This window comes from Coloeus monedula (genome assembly GCF_965178545.1).
Source record: "Coloeus monedula genome assembly, chromosome: 5".
NCBI lineage: Eukaryota > Metazoa > Chordata > Aves > Passeriformes > Corvidae > Coloeus > Coloeus monedula.
Window position 1 is genome coordinate 45,369,424 of NC_138785.1, and position 17,002 is coordinate 45,386,425.

General features: G+C 42.4%; 2 protein-coding genes across 4 annotated transcripts in view; one reads left to right on the top strand and one right to left on the bottom strand.

Annotated features, from left to right (window-relative positions):
- MICU3 (mitochondrial calcium uptake family member 3) overlaps positions 1–6,097 on the bottom strand; it is a gene marked incomplete at its 5' end in the record, with an annotated part of 54,690 nt that extends 48,593 nt beyond the window's left edge. For all 3 annotated transcript variants that reach the window (XM_082282660.1, XM_082282661.1, XM_082282662.1), the window contains one exon: positions 5,804–6,097. In XM_082282660.1, coding sequence (XP_082138786.1) covers positions 5,804–6,097 — 294 coding nt within the window. The remainder of the gene's footprint in view (positions 1–5,803) is intronic.
- A 5,589-nt stretch (positions 6,098–11,686) lies between these two features.
- FGF20 (fibroblast growth factor 20) lies at positions 11,687–15,209 on the top strand (the record flags this gene model as incomplete). Its single annotated transcript, XM_082282425.1, has 3 exons — positions 11,687–11,981; positions 14,222–14,325; positions 14,964–15,209. 3 exons carry the CDS (start codon positions 11,687–11,689, stop codon positions 15,207–15,209), a joined length of 645 nt encoding a protein of 214 aa, XP_082138551.1.
- Positions 15,210–17,002: the final 1,793 nt, after the last annotated feature.

A 17,002-nucleotide genomic window follows, 5' to 3' on the forward strand; every position in this document is an offset into this window, starting at 1 on the left:
AGATGTAGCACAGCTAACAATTCTGTTAGTTGATCCCACTTCACTGAGATAAGGACATTATTATATTAAAGTATTTACAAGCATAGGAAGCTGGAATGTGTTTAAAATGCTGTAAAGAGGGCCACATTCAGGTATAACTCTGTTACAGGAAATCCTTGGGGTAACTAATGTATCAGTCCTTGCATTAGTTTCACAGGAGAGCCACTTCGCCTATAGCAGTTCTTCAAGACGCTTTAGTCAGTATGTATATCCAGCTCCGGATGTTCATATGCTTCACTGCATGCAACACTAAAACACAGCAGTAGCGGATCTGTCCGTCCCAAACATGTGCCATCCTTTTTTAACATTATGAAGAACACAGAATTAATGATGAAAGGTAAACCTTCCTTTTCCTTCCGCATGGCTCTCACTACACCTGGCTGGCAAGCAGTATCCTTCTCAGGATTACGCTGGTAAGGAACTTCACATATGACCAGCCAAAGAGCAAACCATCTTCCTACATTTGGCAACTGACCTATGACATGAAACGCACAATACTTATGAAATAGCATTTGCTGCAAGTGCCTTTTGGAAAAGTGATGCTTATGCATCTTTTGGAACAGCATCCTCTTTGAGCAGGCAGGAGAGTCTCCTCCCGAGGGGAGCGTCCCTTACTTTTTGGAGGTAAAGTCGCGTTCCTCATTTCACAGAGATGGAAACACATGACATAATGCACTTAGAAATGTGCTGCAACAAAAACACTTGAACCATTGAGTATTTTCACAAAGTGGGAGTTTGACAGTACTGCTGAGCTACTAGGAAAAAACCCTTTGGAAACATCTGAGGTATGTAGCTTCTTCCTCCTGGAAATGAATGTGCCTTCAAGAAATGTGATAAAGTACACATTCTGTGTCTGTCTCTCCCTGCCCCTCTTTAAATTCCTAAATCATCTCTGAAGGAAGTGATTCTCAGAGACTATCCCAAAAAAATAAATAGTGGTCTGGAGTTCACTACCTTTACCTAATGACAACATAATTACATAAAAGATCTCTTCAGAGTACAAAGAGGCATCATTGGTATTTCCAAGACCATTTTAGTAAGTTTTACTAATGACACTGAACTTCTGGAAGTAAGGAACTTCAAGTATTATCTCCTCTGAGGAACTCTGTCACTCTGTCAAAGTAACAGTTCTTTCAAAGAGATTCCTGCTCTGCACAACCATCTCCTAGACTTTAAAGGAGCTGTCTGCTAGTGGAGCTGTCCCAGTCTTCACCAAAATCTACAGACACAAAACTAGCAGCTCTGAGTGCAGAATTTTACTTTGGTTCTGATATGTTCTGTGGCAGCACCCCTGGAATTAAAACTGCTGGTTTATTATAGTGTCCAAGATTTCACTCCAAGTAATCATTATAAAGCCCTCGGGTCCAGAGTTATTTTCAGAAAGCATCTGGGAAAAGGTAATCCTGTAGGGAGCTTAGCTTCATGCTGCTTCTGCAAAAAATCTTACTCTCCATCAGAACACCTCAAATGTTATACTTGGTCAAGCAAATGTACTTTTGCACTGATCACATGATCTTTGTCTGATCAAATAGTCTGCCACACCACACACCCCATGCTGGTGACACATTTCAGAGCTTACTTGACTTTTACCAAAGAGCATTTTCTTACTCATCTGTACATAAACTCACAAATCTGTTCCTCATCAGGTTTCATACTGTAACGATTTCATAGAACATGGAGACAGACAAGCAGACCATTTTGACACACTGTTTCTCTGCAAGTCTCAAATACTTTTTTTTCCCAGTTACTCTCAAAAGATGTGCCTCATTTCTGAACCGGTCAAAAAGGTGTCCCATCAACACCTGTGTCATCATCACTATTAGTCCTGGAATCTAAAAGCCCTCTTAAAATCTCTTGGCTCATAAAACCTAGAAGACAAAGTAGTAGGACAAATCAGGACAAAGCAACCAACTATCAAGATATATATGATAACTTTATATACTTAAATATTCTCTCACTACTGCCAAGCATTATTTCAATTCAGTGACAGAATCTGAAGTCAGCTGTAGGGATATGAAGTGGGACTAGCACAATCCTCAAAATACTCTCACAGGCCATATAAACATTATCTGGAAACAGGTGACCTGCCAGAAAAAAACCCTGTTCTTTGATAGTCAAAAGGTAAACTAGGTTAACCCCTGTTTTTCAGTGCTTGGGGGTATCAGAAAACTATTCTACTGTCCACTGGAGCTGCCTGGATGAAACAAGAAGGCCACTTCACTTATTACACTTTTACAAAAATTCCTCCAAAGAAGTAAGAAGGACGTATAACTAGTACTAGGTATTGTACTGATTTTGGCTGGCATAGTTAACTTTCTTCAGAGCAGCTGGTATGGTGCTATGCTTTGGATTTGTGACCAAAAGTATTGATAACACAGAGATGTTTCAGCTATTGCTGAGCAGTGCTGGCACAGCGTCACGTCTCATCCTGCTTCTCACATTGTCCCATCAGTGAGTCATCTGGAGGTGCACAAGAAGCTGGGAGGGAACGCAGCTGGGACAGCTGACCCCAACTTACCAAAGGAAGATTCCATACCACACAATAATTGTGCTTGGTAATAAAAGCTTTGGGGAAGAAAGAGGAAATAGACACACACATTCAGTGTATTTGCCTTCCCAAGTCACCGTTACATGTAATGGAGCCTTAGGAATGGCTGAACACCTGCCTGCCCACAGGAAGCAGTGAATCAATTCCTTGTTTTGCTTTATTTGAATGACTTATTTTCCTTTGCTTGTGTGGCTTTTGCTCTGCTTGTTAAACTGTCTCTATTTCAACCCACAAGTTTTCTCACTTTTGCACTTCCAAGTCTCTTTCCCATCCCACTGCTGGAAGATGAGGGAGTGGCTGTGTGGTACAAGTGTGGTGCCTGCTGGCAAAGGTTAACCACAATGCTACAGGTGAGACAGCCATAACTACCCTGAATACTCCTGAAATCTCTGAATAGCTGAATACTTTACACTGTGATACTGTTTTCAGTTATAAACACACTAAGTCTAAACCTTTAAAAATGAAATTATCCATCATCAATGTTTCAGAATGGATTTTTTTTTTAAATTAACACAAAAACTATGGGAGGAGATAGATTCCCCCCCCCCCCCCCCAACATCTACAAAAAATTTAAGACTCTCTGTCAAGTCTATGTTTATACAAGTCCATACATTACAGCTGTCTACATTTTAAAGGAAAGGATTTCAGGTTTTGCAAGGGCTGGTGCCTTTACAGTCAGTACTGGGGTCTTTTTTAGTGGTTATTCTGTCCCCCAGGGATGAGGCAAGAAACATTCAGTGTAATTGCTCCTACCAGCTGCTGTAGATCTCTTTACTAAGATACTGACAGCAGAGACACCACTTCCTGCTTCCAATGATCTCAGTAAACAGCATTAGGGAAAAACATGCTGCTAGAGGAAAGGCTAAGGAAGAAGGACACAAATGAAAATATTCGGATGAAGTAGAAGCCTGTGGCTTGGACGGAGGGAGGAAAAAGAAAATGCATTATTTGCTTTGGTGGAATGAAAAGCAGCCTGTCACTGGAAAGGAAATGAGGAATTAGGGAAATAGGAAAGTGGGGTAAGGGTAAACCTAAAAAACCCCAGAAAACAGTGCCAGACTTTGTGCATCAGGAATAAAGAAACAACCAAAAGCAGCTGGAGAGGATCCTGAGATACTTGAGCCTCATCATTCTTTGCTGGTCAGTACCTGATAAAACTGTAAAAATATCCTACAAAAACATGCATCACAGTTCCATCAAACTCATCTATACAGAAGCTGCAGGTTATGATTCTCCAATGATTACTCTTAACACACTCTGCAGTAGATCCAAGAGCTCCAACCTTGATCCTAGTAAGACTGACATCTTTATGACTTTTCATGACAGAATTTTCTACTTTCAAAGTTATCAGACATTTTAAACTGTTAAAATCTATTAAAGTTGAAAACTCAGCACTCAAAATTAGGAATTAAAAAAGTTACTGCCACTCAGGCAACACTAATTCAGCCTTCTAATAAAGGATGTTACAATACAGTACCATTGCAGAATACCATGAATACCATTCAATGCAATTTGAACACAATATTTGCAACTTTTTTTCCATCTCTGGAAATGTTTTAGAAATCTGTAGTGAAAGAGTTGGTGCTCATCACAGGTCTAGAGAGCAATTACAAATGGATCACAGATAGAGCTCATGGTCAAACTATTCTTGCTGGTTCCCCATCTAGCTCTGGTTTCAAACTACGGTCTTTCCCCACAAGCCATTGGGCAGGACAAGAGTCAATAATAGAAAAAGCACATGAACCCTCTACCTCAGACCAAAAATTCCACAGCTATTTGATCCTCATTTGTAGGGGCCTTCAACTGAAAGGATATTTTTTCAGGAATCCTGAGCACACACACATGCAATTTCAAATCAGTTACATCAATCATTCAAAAATAAAAACCTGGAACATAAAACTAATATTCTCAGATGTCAGTCTGGATTTGGTCCACACAATCTGAACAGACATATTTCAAGTTAATCTTTCAAATTTTCTGCTATGCAAATAGAAAACCAAATTAGAGCCCTTTTCCACACAGAAGAAAGTTGTTTGGCTTCAAGACAGTGTTTGTCTTCAAAAAATAGTTATACACAGGTATTACATTTTATAATTGTTTTTAGTTTTACATTAATTGAAGTATAAACTTAGTCTTTAATTTTCAACCTCAATGCTTTTATAGTGATGCACATGAAAATTCATAATCATACATCCAAGTAAATTCATTGACTTTTCAAAGGTGCAGCAGCAATACTTCCCTTTAAAGAAAACGGACAATTAAGACTGGATAAGTAAAACAGCGTAAACTTCTGTCAAATCAAAACACTATGAAAAACTGAAACAGTTTGTCTTCAGTCCTCTGTGCCACAGTAACATATTCCAGACACAAGACCATGAATAATCAAAAATACTAGATTCAATTTGCCTTCACCAAGGATGCTGCCAACAGAATCTGCCTTTCAGCTAATGATGCAGGGCAAAAGGGCTAACAACATTCATACTTAAGGACTAGGCCTCCACTGCAAAAATGTTGATCCTGTTCTCAAAGACAGTATAAAATAAACTTGGTACAGACAAAGTAGGCCATTTGCACCACTGATTTCCAGTCTTAGCAGATGCCACTCTGACAAACTGCCTAATCACAGCTCTTGACATTTTTAAATGAAAAAAACCCCAATGCTATCATTACCATATGTTACATATGCTGTGGTGCAGGAGTTCATCCCTATCACAGCAAACTTCATTTTCCAGGTTAACGACAACTGTTCCTTGCTACCCCTGGTTACTCAACCGGTGTTTTCACTGAATTAGTCCAACCGAACCGTTATTTGTCTCAATACTGTCACTTCTGACGAAGTTCAGTGTAAACCTTTCACTCTACAGGAAATTTCATATTAGAAAGATAATTGTCCTGAGTATAAACCGAAACTCAGGGTTTGCGCTGCCCGGAGCTGTTCCATTTGCAAACCAGCGTCTTCTATTAAAGAAGGATTCGACTAGGACAGCACCACAGGCGAAACGCAGAGTTCCCACTGCGACGCGCAGCCGAGGTGCGCCCGTGCCCGCGGCCGCGCTCCGGGGACAGCCCGTCTCTCCAGACGGGTGACAGCTCCCGCTGGGGCCCTGCCTCGCCTCCCGGCCCGGGGCTGGCTCCACGCAGGGTCACCTCTGCGCCCTCCCGGAGAGCCGCCCCTGGCAGAGCCGGTTCCCTGCGAAGAGGCGCGCACACACCTACCGTCACCGTCTCCTTGGCAGCGGCCGCCACGGGGATGGGGAGCAGCGCCCTGGCCCCGCCCGGCTCGGCGGCTGCCGGCTCCCGGGAGGGCTCCCGCCGCCGCTCGGACAGCCGGTACCCCGCGAACCCGGCGAGAGCCGCCCCCGCCGCCGCCCAGCCCAGCTCCCGCCGCCACCGCCGCGGCCCCGCCGCCCCGGCCCCGCCGCCGCCGCCCCACAGCCGCCGGGCCGGCGGAGCGCCGGGCGCGGGCCCCAGGCGGCGGCGCCACCGCAGGAGGGAGCGCAGGGCGGCCATGGCCCCGCTCCGCCCCAGCGCCCGGCGCACCGAGCCCCCGGTGCCGGCAGAAGCCTCGCGAGAAGCGGGGAAGGGGTGGGGAACCGAGCGGGCCCTGCAGTTCCCGCCCCGCCCCGCGCCGCCGCCGGCCCGCCCGCGGGCGCCGCTCCCGGCCCTCGGGACCGGCAGCGGCAGGCAACGGGACGTGCTGTGCCGGCGGCGCGGCGCGGCCAAGGTAGCGGAGATGCGAGGTGGCCAGACCAAACACGAGGAACCGGCACGGACCTGGGTCCGCGCAGTTCGTGCCAGAGTGCCTGGCAGGGTGATGCGTGGGAACTGCCGTGAGCGGGGCAGAGCCGTGCGTGGGCCTCGCTGCAGTTCTGCGCGCACGGAGGGTGCCGCGCGTGTTCAGCATCGTGCTCCAGAGCCTTACCCCGTCAGTGCATGACCTTGTTCCCGGGGGTGTGTGCCGCACGATGCCGTGATGTCCTTGCCGTGTCAGCAGCCTCTCCTCCGATAAATATTCTTGGCGACAGGTAGCCTCCTTAGCATAACCAAGTACTAGTTAAAAGACCAGTTGTGAAAGATGAGCATGGTCTTTTGTCCCTGCTTGGTGCTGATGGGCAATACATCGTGTCAGGCATTTCACGTTAGGGCATTCTTGCGTGGTATAACCTGCATCACCATCTACATTACCTTGAAACTTTACATAAACTGCATACAAACATTTCCAGACACGGCACACCTTAGGGCATTTTGTGCAGTGGTACAGTCTCAGTCTTTTTCTTCTTTACATGAGTACCTTTTCCCCAAGTTTCAGCCAGTTATCATTGCCATCCCCCCACCCCCCCAAATCTCTAATGACTTTTTATATTACAATGAACAAGATTTCAGCAAATACACAAATGATAAATTGTTTTAATGCCTTTTAAGACATTCTCATGCATTTTCAGTTCCTAAGAAACATTTCAGTGGTTATGATATGTGTCAAGAAAGAAGTGTGGTTATGTTTGTCAATTGACAGTCTGTCAGATCATGCAACTGCAAACGTGGCCAAGGTTGAGTTACCTCAGAGCTATTGCAGAAAGGCAGGTATCTGGGCTGAATGACAGATTTCCTGCATTTCTTTCAATATTTTAGAATACTGTAAGCCAATTAATTTCTCAAGTAATTCCCTTGACTTCATTACTCCCATCTGTCAAAAACTATTTTTGTCATTTTTTTATATCTACTGCTTTATTTTATAAATATATTACATGTATGGCTCCCAGGCAAAATCCTTGTCTGCAAATCTGAGTTACATCTCTCTACTGAGTGACTAAAGGCCAATATGGAGACCGGTATTTAGGAGTCAAGGCAATAATAGTTTCTGATGCTTAGCATGACTGAAACACGAGTACTTGCAAGTACATGACTAAGCATCCAGTCTGGAAAATTTTGCAGAATGTGGCTCTTGGATCTTACCAGTTCTAGCTGCTTCATTAGGAGACATCATTCACCAATACAATTACCTTTTTCAAATAGTCTACCTTTTCGGTTTGACTGGAAGAGAAACTACTTTTGGTCAGGGTGGTGTCCCAAAATAAACATGTTAAGAGCTCATCAGTCACCTGAACTGTAGTCATGAGCCATGAGTTATCTCCCTGTTCACACTGTTTTCCTGAAATTAGTTAGCCACGATTTACTGACTTTTCAATAACACTTTTAGGCTAAAATCTCTTTCACTTCAAAAATCCAATTCACCTCTGTAACTACTTACACCCAGCTAATTTTAGGCAGAACTCCCCTGGTGAGGTGTTTGCTTAGAAACAAGAGCAAAATTTATTTGTGCAGCAAGTCAAAAACCATTAGCTGTCTGAACATCTTGTATGCACAGATTCAGAAAGCATGTAATTTGAATAAATAAAGGTTGTTTTAATGCAATGATTCACTTACAGGACTGATAAAAAAGCTGCCAAATGACGCATTTGAATATTGATATGTGGATTCTCACTGGATGTGGCCATGTAAATGTGTGCTCACTGCAATAGCTTCTCTGTCTCATTCTCCAAATATAGGGGTTTATTCATGTGTGTCCACAAAAACATGGACAGTAAAATCATGAATCTTAAAAAGCCCTGTGAATTTCTGTCTTCAATTAAAGAAATAAAACAAAGCATGAAGGTGTGAGAAATATAGAACCTCCTTCCCATAGAAAAAAAAATTCATCATTGCTCTTCCCTCATCTGAGTATTCTTAAATAGTTAAATATAAATACACATGTATGTATACATGCATACATGCCTGCTACTGTATCTGTTCAGAAGAGAAAGCTGCCAATGTTTTTAAAATCTGCATGTATTGCATTGTAAAGGCTTTACATCATCAGATTATAGCCTAATTTGTATATGGAGCCTTGGAAAAGTTCTTTTCTTTCTAGTAAATTCTGCACAAGAATACACCATTTTTCACTCAGACTTGCAGCACTCAGAAAGGCACTCATTGTAACTTGTGCATGTTCCTCTTGCCTTCCTGAAAGCAACAAACCATATTTTTGTGTCCAAATCTAGGAAGAATGTGGAACTGGCCATGATACACAGGTATCTCCAGGTGGACATAACCCTTCAGGTGCTAGTCAGTGGTTTTTGTTCCACAAAGTGTTTGCTTTCTCATGTATTCATGAACCATTCCTTTCCAATATTTTATTATATAATTAAAAATTTATGGCTGGCACATTACTGTTGTAAGGGAGTTCTAAAGTTAACAAAGGTGCAATAAATTGCAGGGCCTAAAGTTTTATAGCTAACAGGAGTTTTATGGATATATAGATTGATCTGTCTCTCCATATATATACAGACTACCTATGAAAGATTGCAGTCCATTACATTCTCCACTCCCTTGGTAGCCACTAGGTTTTGCTTATGACATGCTATTCTTAGGAAATATACAGTAACTATATTGTGTACAGAAGTCCTAACTACTTGCTATGGAAATAAAAACTTGACCACATATGTATTTGTTCAATGACACTGAAAGTGCTGTCTCTAGGAAGTATATGTAGAATTGATTAGATTGTACTGTATACTTTAAGTTGAATTATGTACTCTTGTAAAAACACTCTTCAAAATTATTTAACTTCCCATAGTATAGTTTCAGAAGGTGCAAAAAAATCTTTAGTGTTATCTTTTCCTGTCACATGACTAGTGCAAACACACACAAAAAATCTTATCTTTTTGTTTCTTTTCTGGTACTTTATAAAACAGCATAACCGGTTTAGTTCCCAGACATTAAAGACTCCACTCGGAAAAGATCGGTGTTATATAGTCCACTCTACTTTAAATGTTTCCATTATATAACAGGAAAGATTTAGCCATAAGGGTCTTTCAGTGTGTGATGGCTGAAGATTATTTTTTTCTTCAGAATAACCCCAACCCTTCTCCACGGGAGAGAGTGATGTTATCTGAACCGAAGATATCTCTACCATTGGTAGGACTTGAGGGTACTGCTTGAACCCAGGAACAGTATCTGTATGGGAGCACCTTTAGGCTTAGAAAAATATACCTCCTCCATTTAACTGTACCATCCTGGTGCATGTCCTGCAACTTAACAGCTGTGATGAACAGTTTGATCTTGACCTGCCAGTCATGTCAATAAAAACACTTGATGTTTGTTTCAAACGTTTTTGGTGTATTTGAGTAATCAGTGAACAGGCTATTTGAGAAATAGGTGCCATATAGATTATTTAACTTTGATCTATTTCTTTGATTTAGCACTACAATTAAGTAGATTTGCTTCAAAGAGAAAGCTCATTGGTTGATGTTTTACACTGATGTGATAATGTTTACACAGATGTGCTTTGAAATCTCGATTATGGTGGATTTTTGGGTCCCACCACATGACAGGCTCCTGTTATCTGAAAGGTAAAATAATATAACATCTATCTGTAACTGCCTTCAGAACAGGTCTGCTTGTGCTCGCCTCTGAGGTGATTTATCTGATCATTGTATTTAGCATCAATTTTTTCAGTTTTAAATCCCTCCACAGTAAATCACTTGCTTTAAAGCAGCCTTTTTATAATTCAGGTGCACACAGGGGCAGTACTTAGGACTGCAATGATGAAAAGGTGTCACATTACCTGCTTTAAAGCACCTGCCAATTAATTAGCCCTATACTCTCCATAGCAAATAAAGGTAAGCAGTCAAATCCATTTGATCTCTCAGATTTAGACTGTGACTGAAAAGACCATGAAGCAAGACGGGAGAACTAATCTCTCATGATTCTCTGCACCTTTTTTGTTTAAATGAAATCTTAAACCACCAACTGATTCACTTGAACTTTTGAAAGAATTAACTATGAAAGATCTTTACATATTATACTCTAATACCATGTTTTAACATTGGCAAAGAATTGCATATCTTAGATGCTAAGATAGGTCATGCCATTTAAGCCCTAAAATTCATTAGACTTTACAGAAAATGCAGGAAAGATGGCAAAAGTCAAGCTCTTAGATTTAATGTAGAGTTGTTTTACCATTTGTGATAATGACTGAATATATGTTCTACCAAAATATATTTTCATGTGTGAACCATTCTACTCTGGGAATGAAGAAAGTGCATATGCTCATTTGGAACAGGACAACAAAGTCCCAAATTGATTCAAAACACTGTAGAAATACAGCAGGGATCTTTCAGTAGATGATATTGCTAATTTATGATGCTTACAGATCTTGGCTACGAGCCTAATGAAAAACCCCAAAGAAGATGGATTAGATGAGCCAACTCTGAATCTTTCTTTCTTCTTCTCTGCAAGTTTTGAAAATATTTACCTCAAATGATGGGGCTGCCCATTTATGTTTATAAGACCTCCTGTCAATACCCAAATACTATAGATCAGTTTCGTGTCACATTAATGATAAATTAAATGCGAGGGAGAATTTGCAGAGGGGAAAGCACCTCCCTGACTATGCCAATTTCTTTAGAAATTCCCCTCCTTGTAGTCGAAGCGATAAAAGCGAAGCGTAATGCATGTACATTTTATTAGCGTTTTAGAAACAGGGAGTAAAACTGTCAGATCTTTGGGTTTTTTCTTTCATGTGTGTCTGGGCAGGTCTAACCCTCAGGTAACGCCCTTTCTCCTTCTTCCCTCCTGCCTCTCCTTGCACCTGTCCATGTAATGCTCCGACAGCTCCCGCCCGTCCCCCGCTGCCCGCTCCGCTCCGCTCCGCGCAGGGGCCGCGCCCGCGCCCCCGCCCCCGCCGCGCGTGTGCGCGCCCGGCTGCGAGCGGGGGGCGCGCCCGGAGCCCCCTCCCCGCCGTCACCGCAGATCAGAGGAAGGTGCGAGCAGAGGGGGAGCCGGTTTACAATTTCAAACGCGGCCTCCCCGCAGCGGCTTCATTAGCATATGTCAGGGGACCGCCGTATATATATACACACACGCGGGGCTGATGAACAGCACCTCGCCGCCTGGCTCACACCGGCTCGGATCAGCACGGCACGGCTCGGTTCCGCTCCGCTCGGCCCCGCCGGCTCCCCATGCTTGGGGCTCCGCCGCGCACCCCCACATGCCCACCGGGAGAGGCCGGCAGCCGCTCTCCGCCGCCGCCGCGCCCTAGCCCGCTCGCCCCGCGCCCGCATGGCTCCGCTGGCCGAGGTGGGCGGCTTCCTGGGCGGCCTGGACGGCCTGGGGCAGCCCGTGGGTACCCACTTCTTGCTGCCGCCCGCCGGGGAGCGCCCGGCGCTGCTCGGGGACCGCCGCGCCCCGGCGGAGCGGGGGGACCGCCGCGCCCCGGCGGCGGCGGCAGCGGCGGACCTGGCGCACTTGCAGGGCATCCTGCGGCGGCGGCAGCTGTACTGCCGCACCGGCTTCCACCTGCAGATCCTGCCCGACGGCAGCGTGCGCGGCACCCGCCAGGACCACAGCCTCTTCGGTAGGCGGCTGCGGCACGGCCCCCGTGTGTGCGCGCTCCCAACGCGTGTGCGGGTGTGGGGGTTTGTGTGTGTAAGCGCTTCTCTGTGTACCTGGGCGGGAGCAGTCGTGCTCTTGGGAGGGAGGTGGGATGCTGGTGATGCTGAGGCAGGTGAATGAGCCCTCAGAACCGAAAGGCTTCATCCTCCAGCGTTAGACCTTGGGGTCTGCACCAGGGCAGGGTAGGGAGGGAGGGCTGTGCATCCCAGGTGAGTCAGGAGATAGGCGTTGCTCAGCCTGTCCTGGGGGTCTGTAAGCACATGCATACACTGATAGGTTTAGTGGGAATGGTCGAGAGTCAGACTGATTCTTTTTGTATTCGCTATTGGTGTCGGAGCTTCTTGAGTCTCTGTGAAACACTAAGGGTCAGAAACTTGGGCATGCTGATCCTTAGGCTGCATTAGACTGCTTTGCTTCACAGGATATAAAGCTGGACCAGAGGAGCCTAAAATGCCTCTTTGATCAAATGCTTAAAATGCTTCACAGCCAGCTTTCTCTGTCAATAAACCCAAAGGAGGTGCAGACAGCCCCAAAATGTAAATGTTTCCTGTGATATGAGAGTAAATCCTAGATAGTAGCTGTAGAAGCTGGAGATCCGAACAAACCTGCTGTTGTCAACTACATGTGAGTTTTGGTGTGTATTGATTTAGCAGTTGTAAAAAGGTGGTTAAAGAGCCTCCTATCATCCTCCCCATAGTCAAAACATTCTGCTGGAATGGCTCTTAATTGCTTTTATAACATATGGATGTTTTAAGAAGTAGAAGAGCAGTAGTCAGACAGTTCTTCTCAGAAGGAAGATTTCCTACAGCATGTAAACATGAAATAAATCCTTGCTTTAAGAGGAAAATCAAGTTAACTGTAGATCTAACATTTACTGGGCTTTTTAGAATTGTACTACCTTTACTCTACCACAACTCTTGGCAGGTTTGTCTGATGTGGTTTCTTCGTGGGTTGTATCACCTGCTTATTATGCTTTTGGAAAAGGGTGGCTTTGAAAATGATATCAGAAAGACAAAATACCTCCAACTCTTTTATGGGACTCTGTGCTTTATGAACTGGAAAACTAGGATGATTTATGTGTAATACAGTTTTTAATGCTTACTCTTTGTAAAGGATTTATTTTCTTTGCTGTTTGTTAATACAACTAAGAAACCTGCCAAATCTCAATTAAAATTGAAAACGTTCTAAATTAGTGTAAAGTCCAGATAGTCCATCTGTCTGAGAGTGAAAATTGTCCTGAAATCATAAATAGTAAGCAGACAAAAAGTCATAATCAGCTGCACTATTTAAAACTACTTACCTTAGATTCAGGGTTTTTTTTAATGTTTTGTGGTTTTGCTACTGAACAGCAATATCTTAGATATGATTCTGGCACTTCTTTTCGAGGCTTTGTTTACATTGTTAACAACTTCCAAAAAGCCAGTTCACACGTTCCCTTTCTTTCATGTTTTGTGAGTGCTGTAATCTGTGCGTATCAATTGGTTAAGTACGTTGGCTTAGCTTTGCCAAATTCACTCTTCAAATGGTACCTCATCTCTCAAACAATTTATTAATATATATTACATTTTTGGGCAAATGCAATATAAATAATATTATGTTATAATCCAAACAGTAGCAAAAAAAAGCAGCATATTTCATGCACTTTAAAAGCCTGCAGTAAAGACAGCAAGTTGTGTCAAGAGGTGTGGGCTAGATAAGATGTCTGGCAAATACTTTTCTTTTTCTGTGGGTAGATTCTGTTATATAAAATTCCCATCTGTACTTTGATTTCCATTCAAATGACCTAATAATGGATGTGGTTTTTTTAAGATAACTCTGTAGAAGTAGTAAAGTATATTTTCAGGTAATTCAAACATATCTTCCAGTATTTGAGTAGGCAGTTTAGCAAATAGTGTACAATCATTAAAGACTGCAACAGCAGAGTAGTGATGGCTTTAGCCTCAGTGCTGAATAAAATCCTTTCACATTCAACATTTAAAAAAAAAGTCTGTTAAATGATGTAGGATTCATGTTCCTATGTGAGGCTTCTCAGACTGCTTTCCTGTGAACATTGTGTACATTTTCACATAGTATTTGACATTTCAGAGAAACTAGGCCACATTTACTATAATATGTACATTTTCTACTTGTTTTCAACTGAGTTTTTCGATGCTATGTGTTGTATGGTTACAAAATTAATTAAAGCAATATTTGTTTTTTCAGGTATCCTTGAATTCATCAGTGTGGCAGTGGGACTGGTCAGTATTAGAGGTGTGGACAGTGGCCTTTACCTTGGAATGAATGAGAAGGGAGAACTCTATGGCTCTGTAAGTACCACTTTCATATCAGCTCGTACATCTTTAGGTTTTGATTTGCTTCCTAACACTATGCAAACCCTTCAAGAAGTTCATCTCAGCTTTCAAAACACTAACATCTTTTCCTGTTGAAATATGTGATGTATTTTTGAAGTACACAGTACAGGCTTAGATACTTCAACAAAATAGAATTGATTTTTACAATGCTATTGGGGTAATACCAGCCCTACTCTTCTTTCAAGCTTTAAAACATCTTGAGATAAAATATTCTGTTTCTCCACATTGTTGTTGTGGTCGTGTGAATGTGGTTGTGGTCATTCCAGTTTAAAATGTGAGATATGGAAATACCTTCCTGCTCTGTTATGTTGCATCTGAAGTTGATAGAGTCCCTCTACCAACTCGCATTTCTAGAACAGTAGATACCCCAAGACAGAACTCTACATAATATAATTCCTGTAAGTCAGAATTACAGAATATACTCCTGTATGTCAGGTCTACATACTCTTCTTGGGTTTGGTTTGTTGACATTTAAATGAACAGTAAGGCTACACAAAGCCTAAAGTATTTTGTTTATTTATATCATATCTTTTCATGTCTTCAAATATCTAGTGACAGCTTAACTTATTTTTCTTTTCTCTTTCCTTCTGTAGGAGAAACTAACTTCTGAGTGCATCTTCAGGGAACAATTTGAGGAAAACTGGTACAACACTTACTCATCCAATGTGTACAAACACGGAGATTCAGGGCGGAGGTACTTTGTAGCACTTAACAAAGACGGTACTCCCAGAGATGGGGCAAGATCCAAAAGACACCAGAAATTCACACATTTCTTGCCCCGGCCTGTGGATCCTGAAAGAGTTCCAGAACTGTACAAAGATGTGTTAGGATACAGCTGAGGAAAGAGGCAGCTTTGGCAAAAAAGCAAACTGGAGCTGTTGGCCATGCTTTCATGGCGATGCCAGCATGAGGAACCCGCAGAGGTCAGGATGCTGGATGTGAAGAACCTACTTGGTGACAGGCAAGCCTCTGTTTTCTAACCACTGGATTTAGGAGACAAAGCCTTAAAGCTGAGCATGGACCAGCCTCCTCAACACTTGCTGCATGGTTTGGTAGCCAATCACCAGGGGGAAGTGGGACTTCTTAAAGCATAGTGAACTCGTGGCAATTCTGTCTGGATGACCTGTGGCCTGTAGATTAGCAAGGAACCATCTACATCATATGGATGAGATTATGGCTGGAAGAAATCGAAAGAAATGGACTGTAAAATAGTTATAAATCCTGAGAACTGTATGTGAAGTTTTACTGGCTCCACTTTAGTGATGGACATTAGATGTTGATACATCGTAATCAAAGCTGGAACTTTTCTTCAGGATGGACCTATTTATACATCTCTAGATAGCATATATTTATTTTATATATTTATTTATTAAAGAGTTTATTTTTTACTGGAATATGAAGAGAATACAAGTTCCTAACCCCAATGAGAAATCATTTACAGTGCCAATATTTACCCTGAGTAGTGTCATGATACAAAAATGACATTACCTTGCAATGCATCCAAAACCTGAACATTCATGTTTCATTGTTTATCAGTTACAGATAAGTTTATATTTTGTGTGCATACCATTGCCTTGTAACTGTCCTTATTTGGAAAAGAATGTTTAATTTTTTTTACTTATGAGGTGCCTTGCAGATTGTATTAAATTCAAATGCACATTTAAAAAAGGAATTAAAAGTAACTTCACTTTCTTTGGTTTGCTGTTATTTTTAAACTGAGAGTCTCTTAGCACACTATGTGCAACATTTCAAACCTGCAACAATTGTGAAGAATGTATTGCAGTTACCTTGACAGAGAAAGTAATATTAACTCGTGAAATCTTGATTCAAATCACAACATGCTTGATGGTTTTTGGCCAAAGGATTCGTACTGTCTTTACTAACACACAAATAACTATTCTCTGTAAATTTTTCATGTAGTAGTCTCATCACTATAAAAGATGTTTTAATTATATTCCCTATCAATATGGTTAAGGGGAAACAAGTTCAGAGTACAAGGTTTCAGATACTGCTGAATGAAAAGCTTCTGTGAGCAAGGGCTGTTTTTCCACTGGGTACAGAGAAGCCCAAGATGACACCTTTCTTACTTTAGTTCCTCATTTAGGCAGTATTTTCAGCATAAGATGTTCTGTGAAAACTGTCAGAACAAAGATGAGCTGTCTCTGTGCTAGTTACAGCCACAAAACAGGTAGATTGTACTAATTTAATTCAGAACTGTCAGTTATGATGCACAAACTCATCTGAATATTAACTGATGGGGAAGTCTGCTCTGCAAGAATACGAAGTGTTAATGACAGATTTATAATTTAGACCTAAATCTGCTGAAGCTTGCTGTCACATGATTGCCACCTGCATGGACAACGCTGCCCTAGGAAAACTGCAGGGAAGCCAGTTCAGGCGAGGGCACCAGAGGTGTACCAGAGGTGGTCTCATGTTTCAGATGCCAATGCTCCCAGTGGGCTCCAGCTCAAGATAACTCATTTGCATTCAGTTTTATGCAATTGTATATGGTTCAAGTACTGCACAGGCATCATTTATATAAAATCAAGGTATCAATGAAGAGCGTTTCCCAGTATATAGCACGCTTGCTAGAAGCTTCGCTGCATCAGAACTTCTTCCAATCTATAGTGAA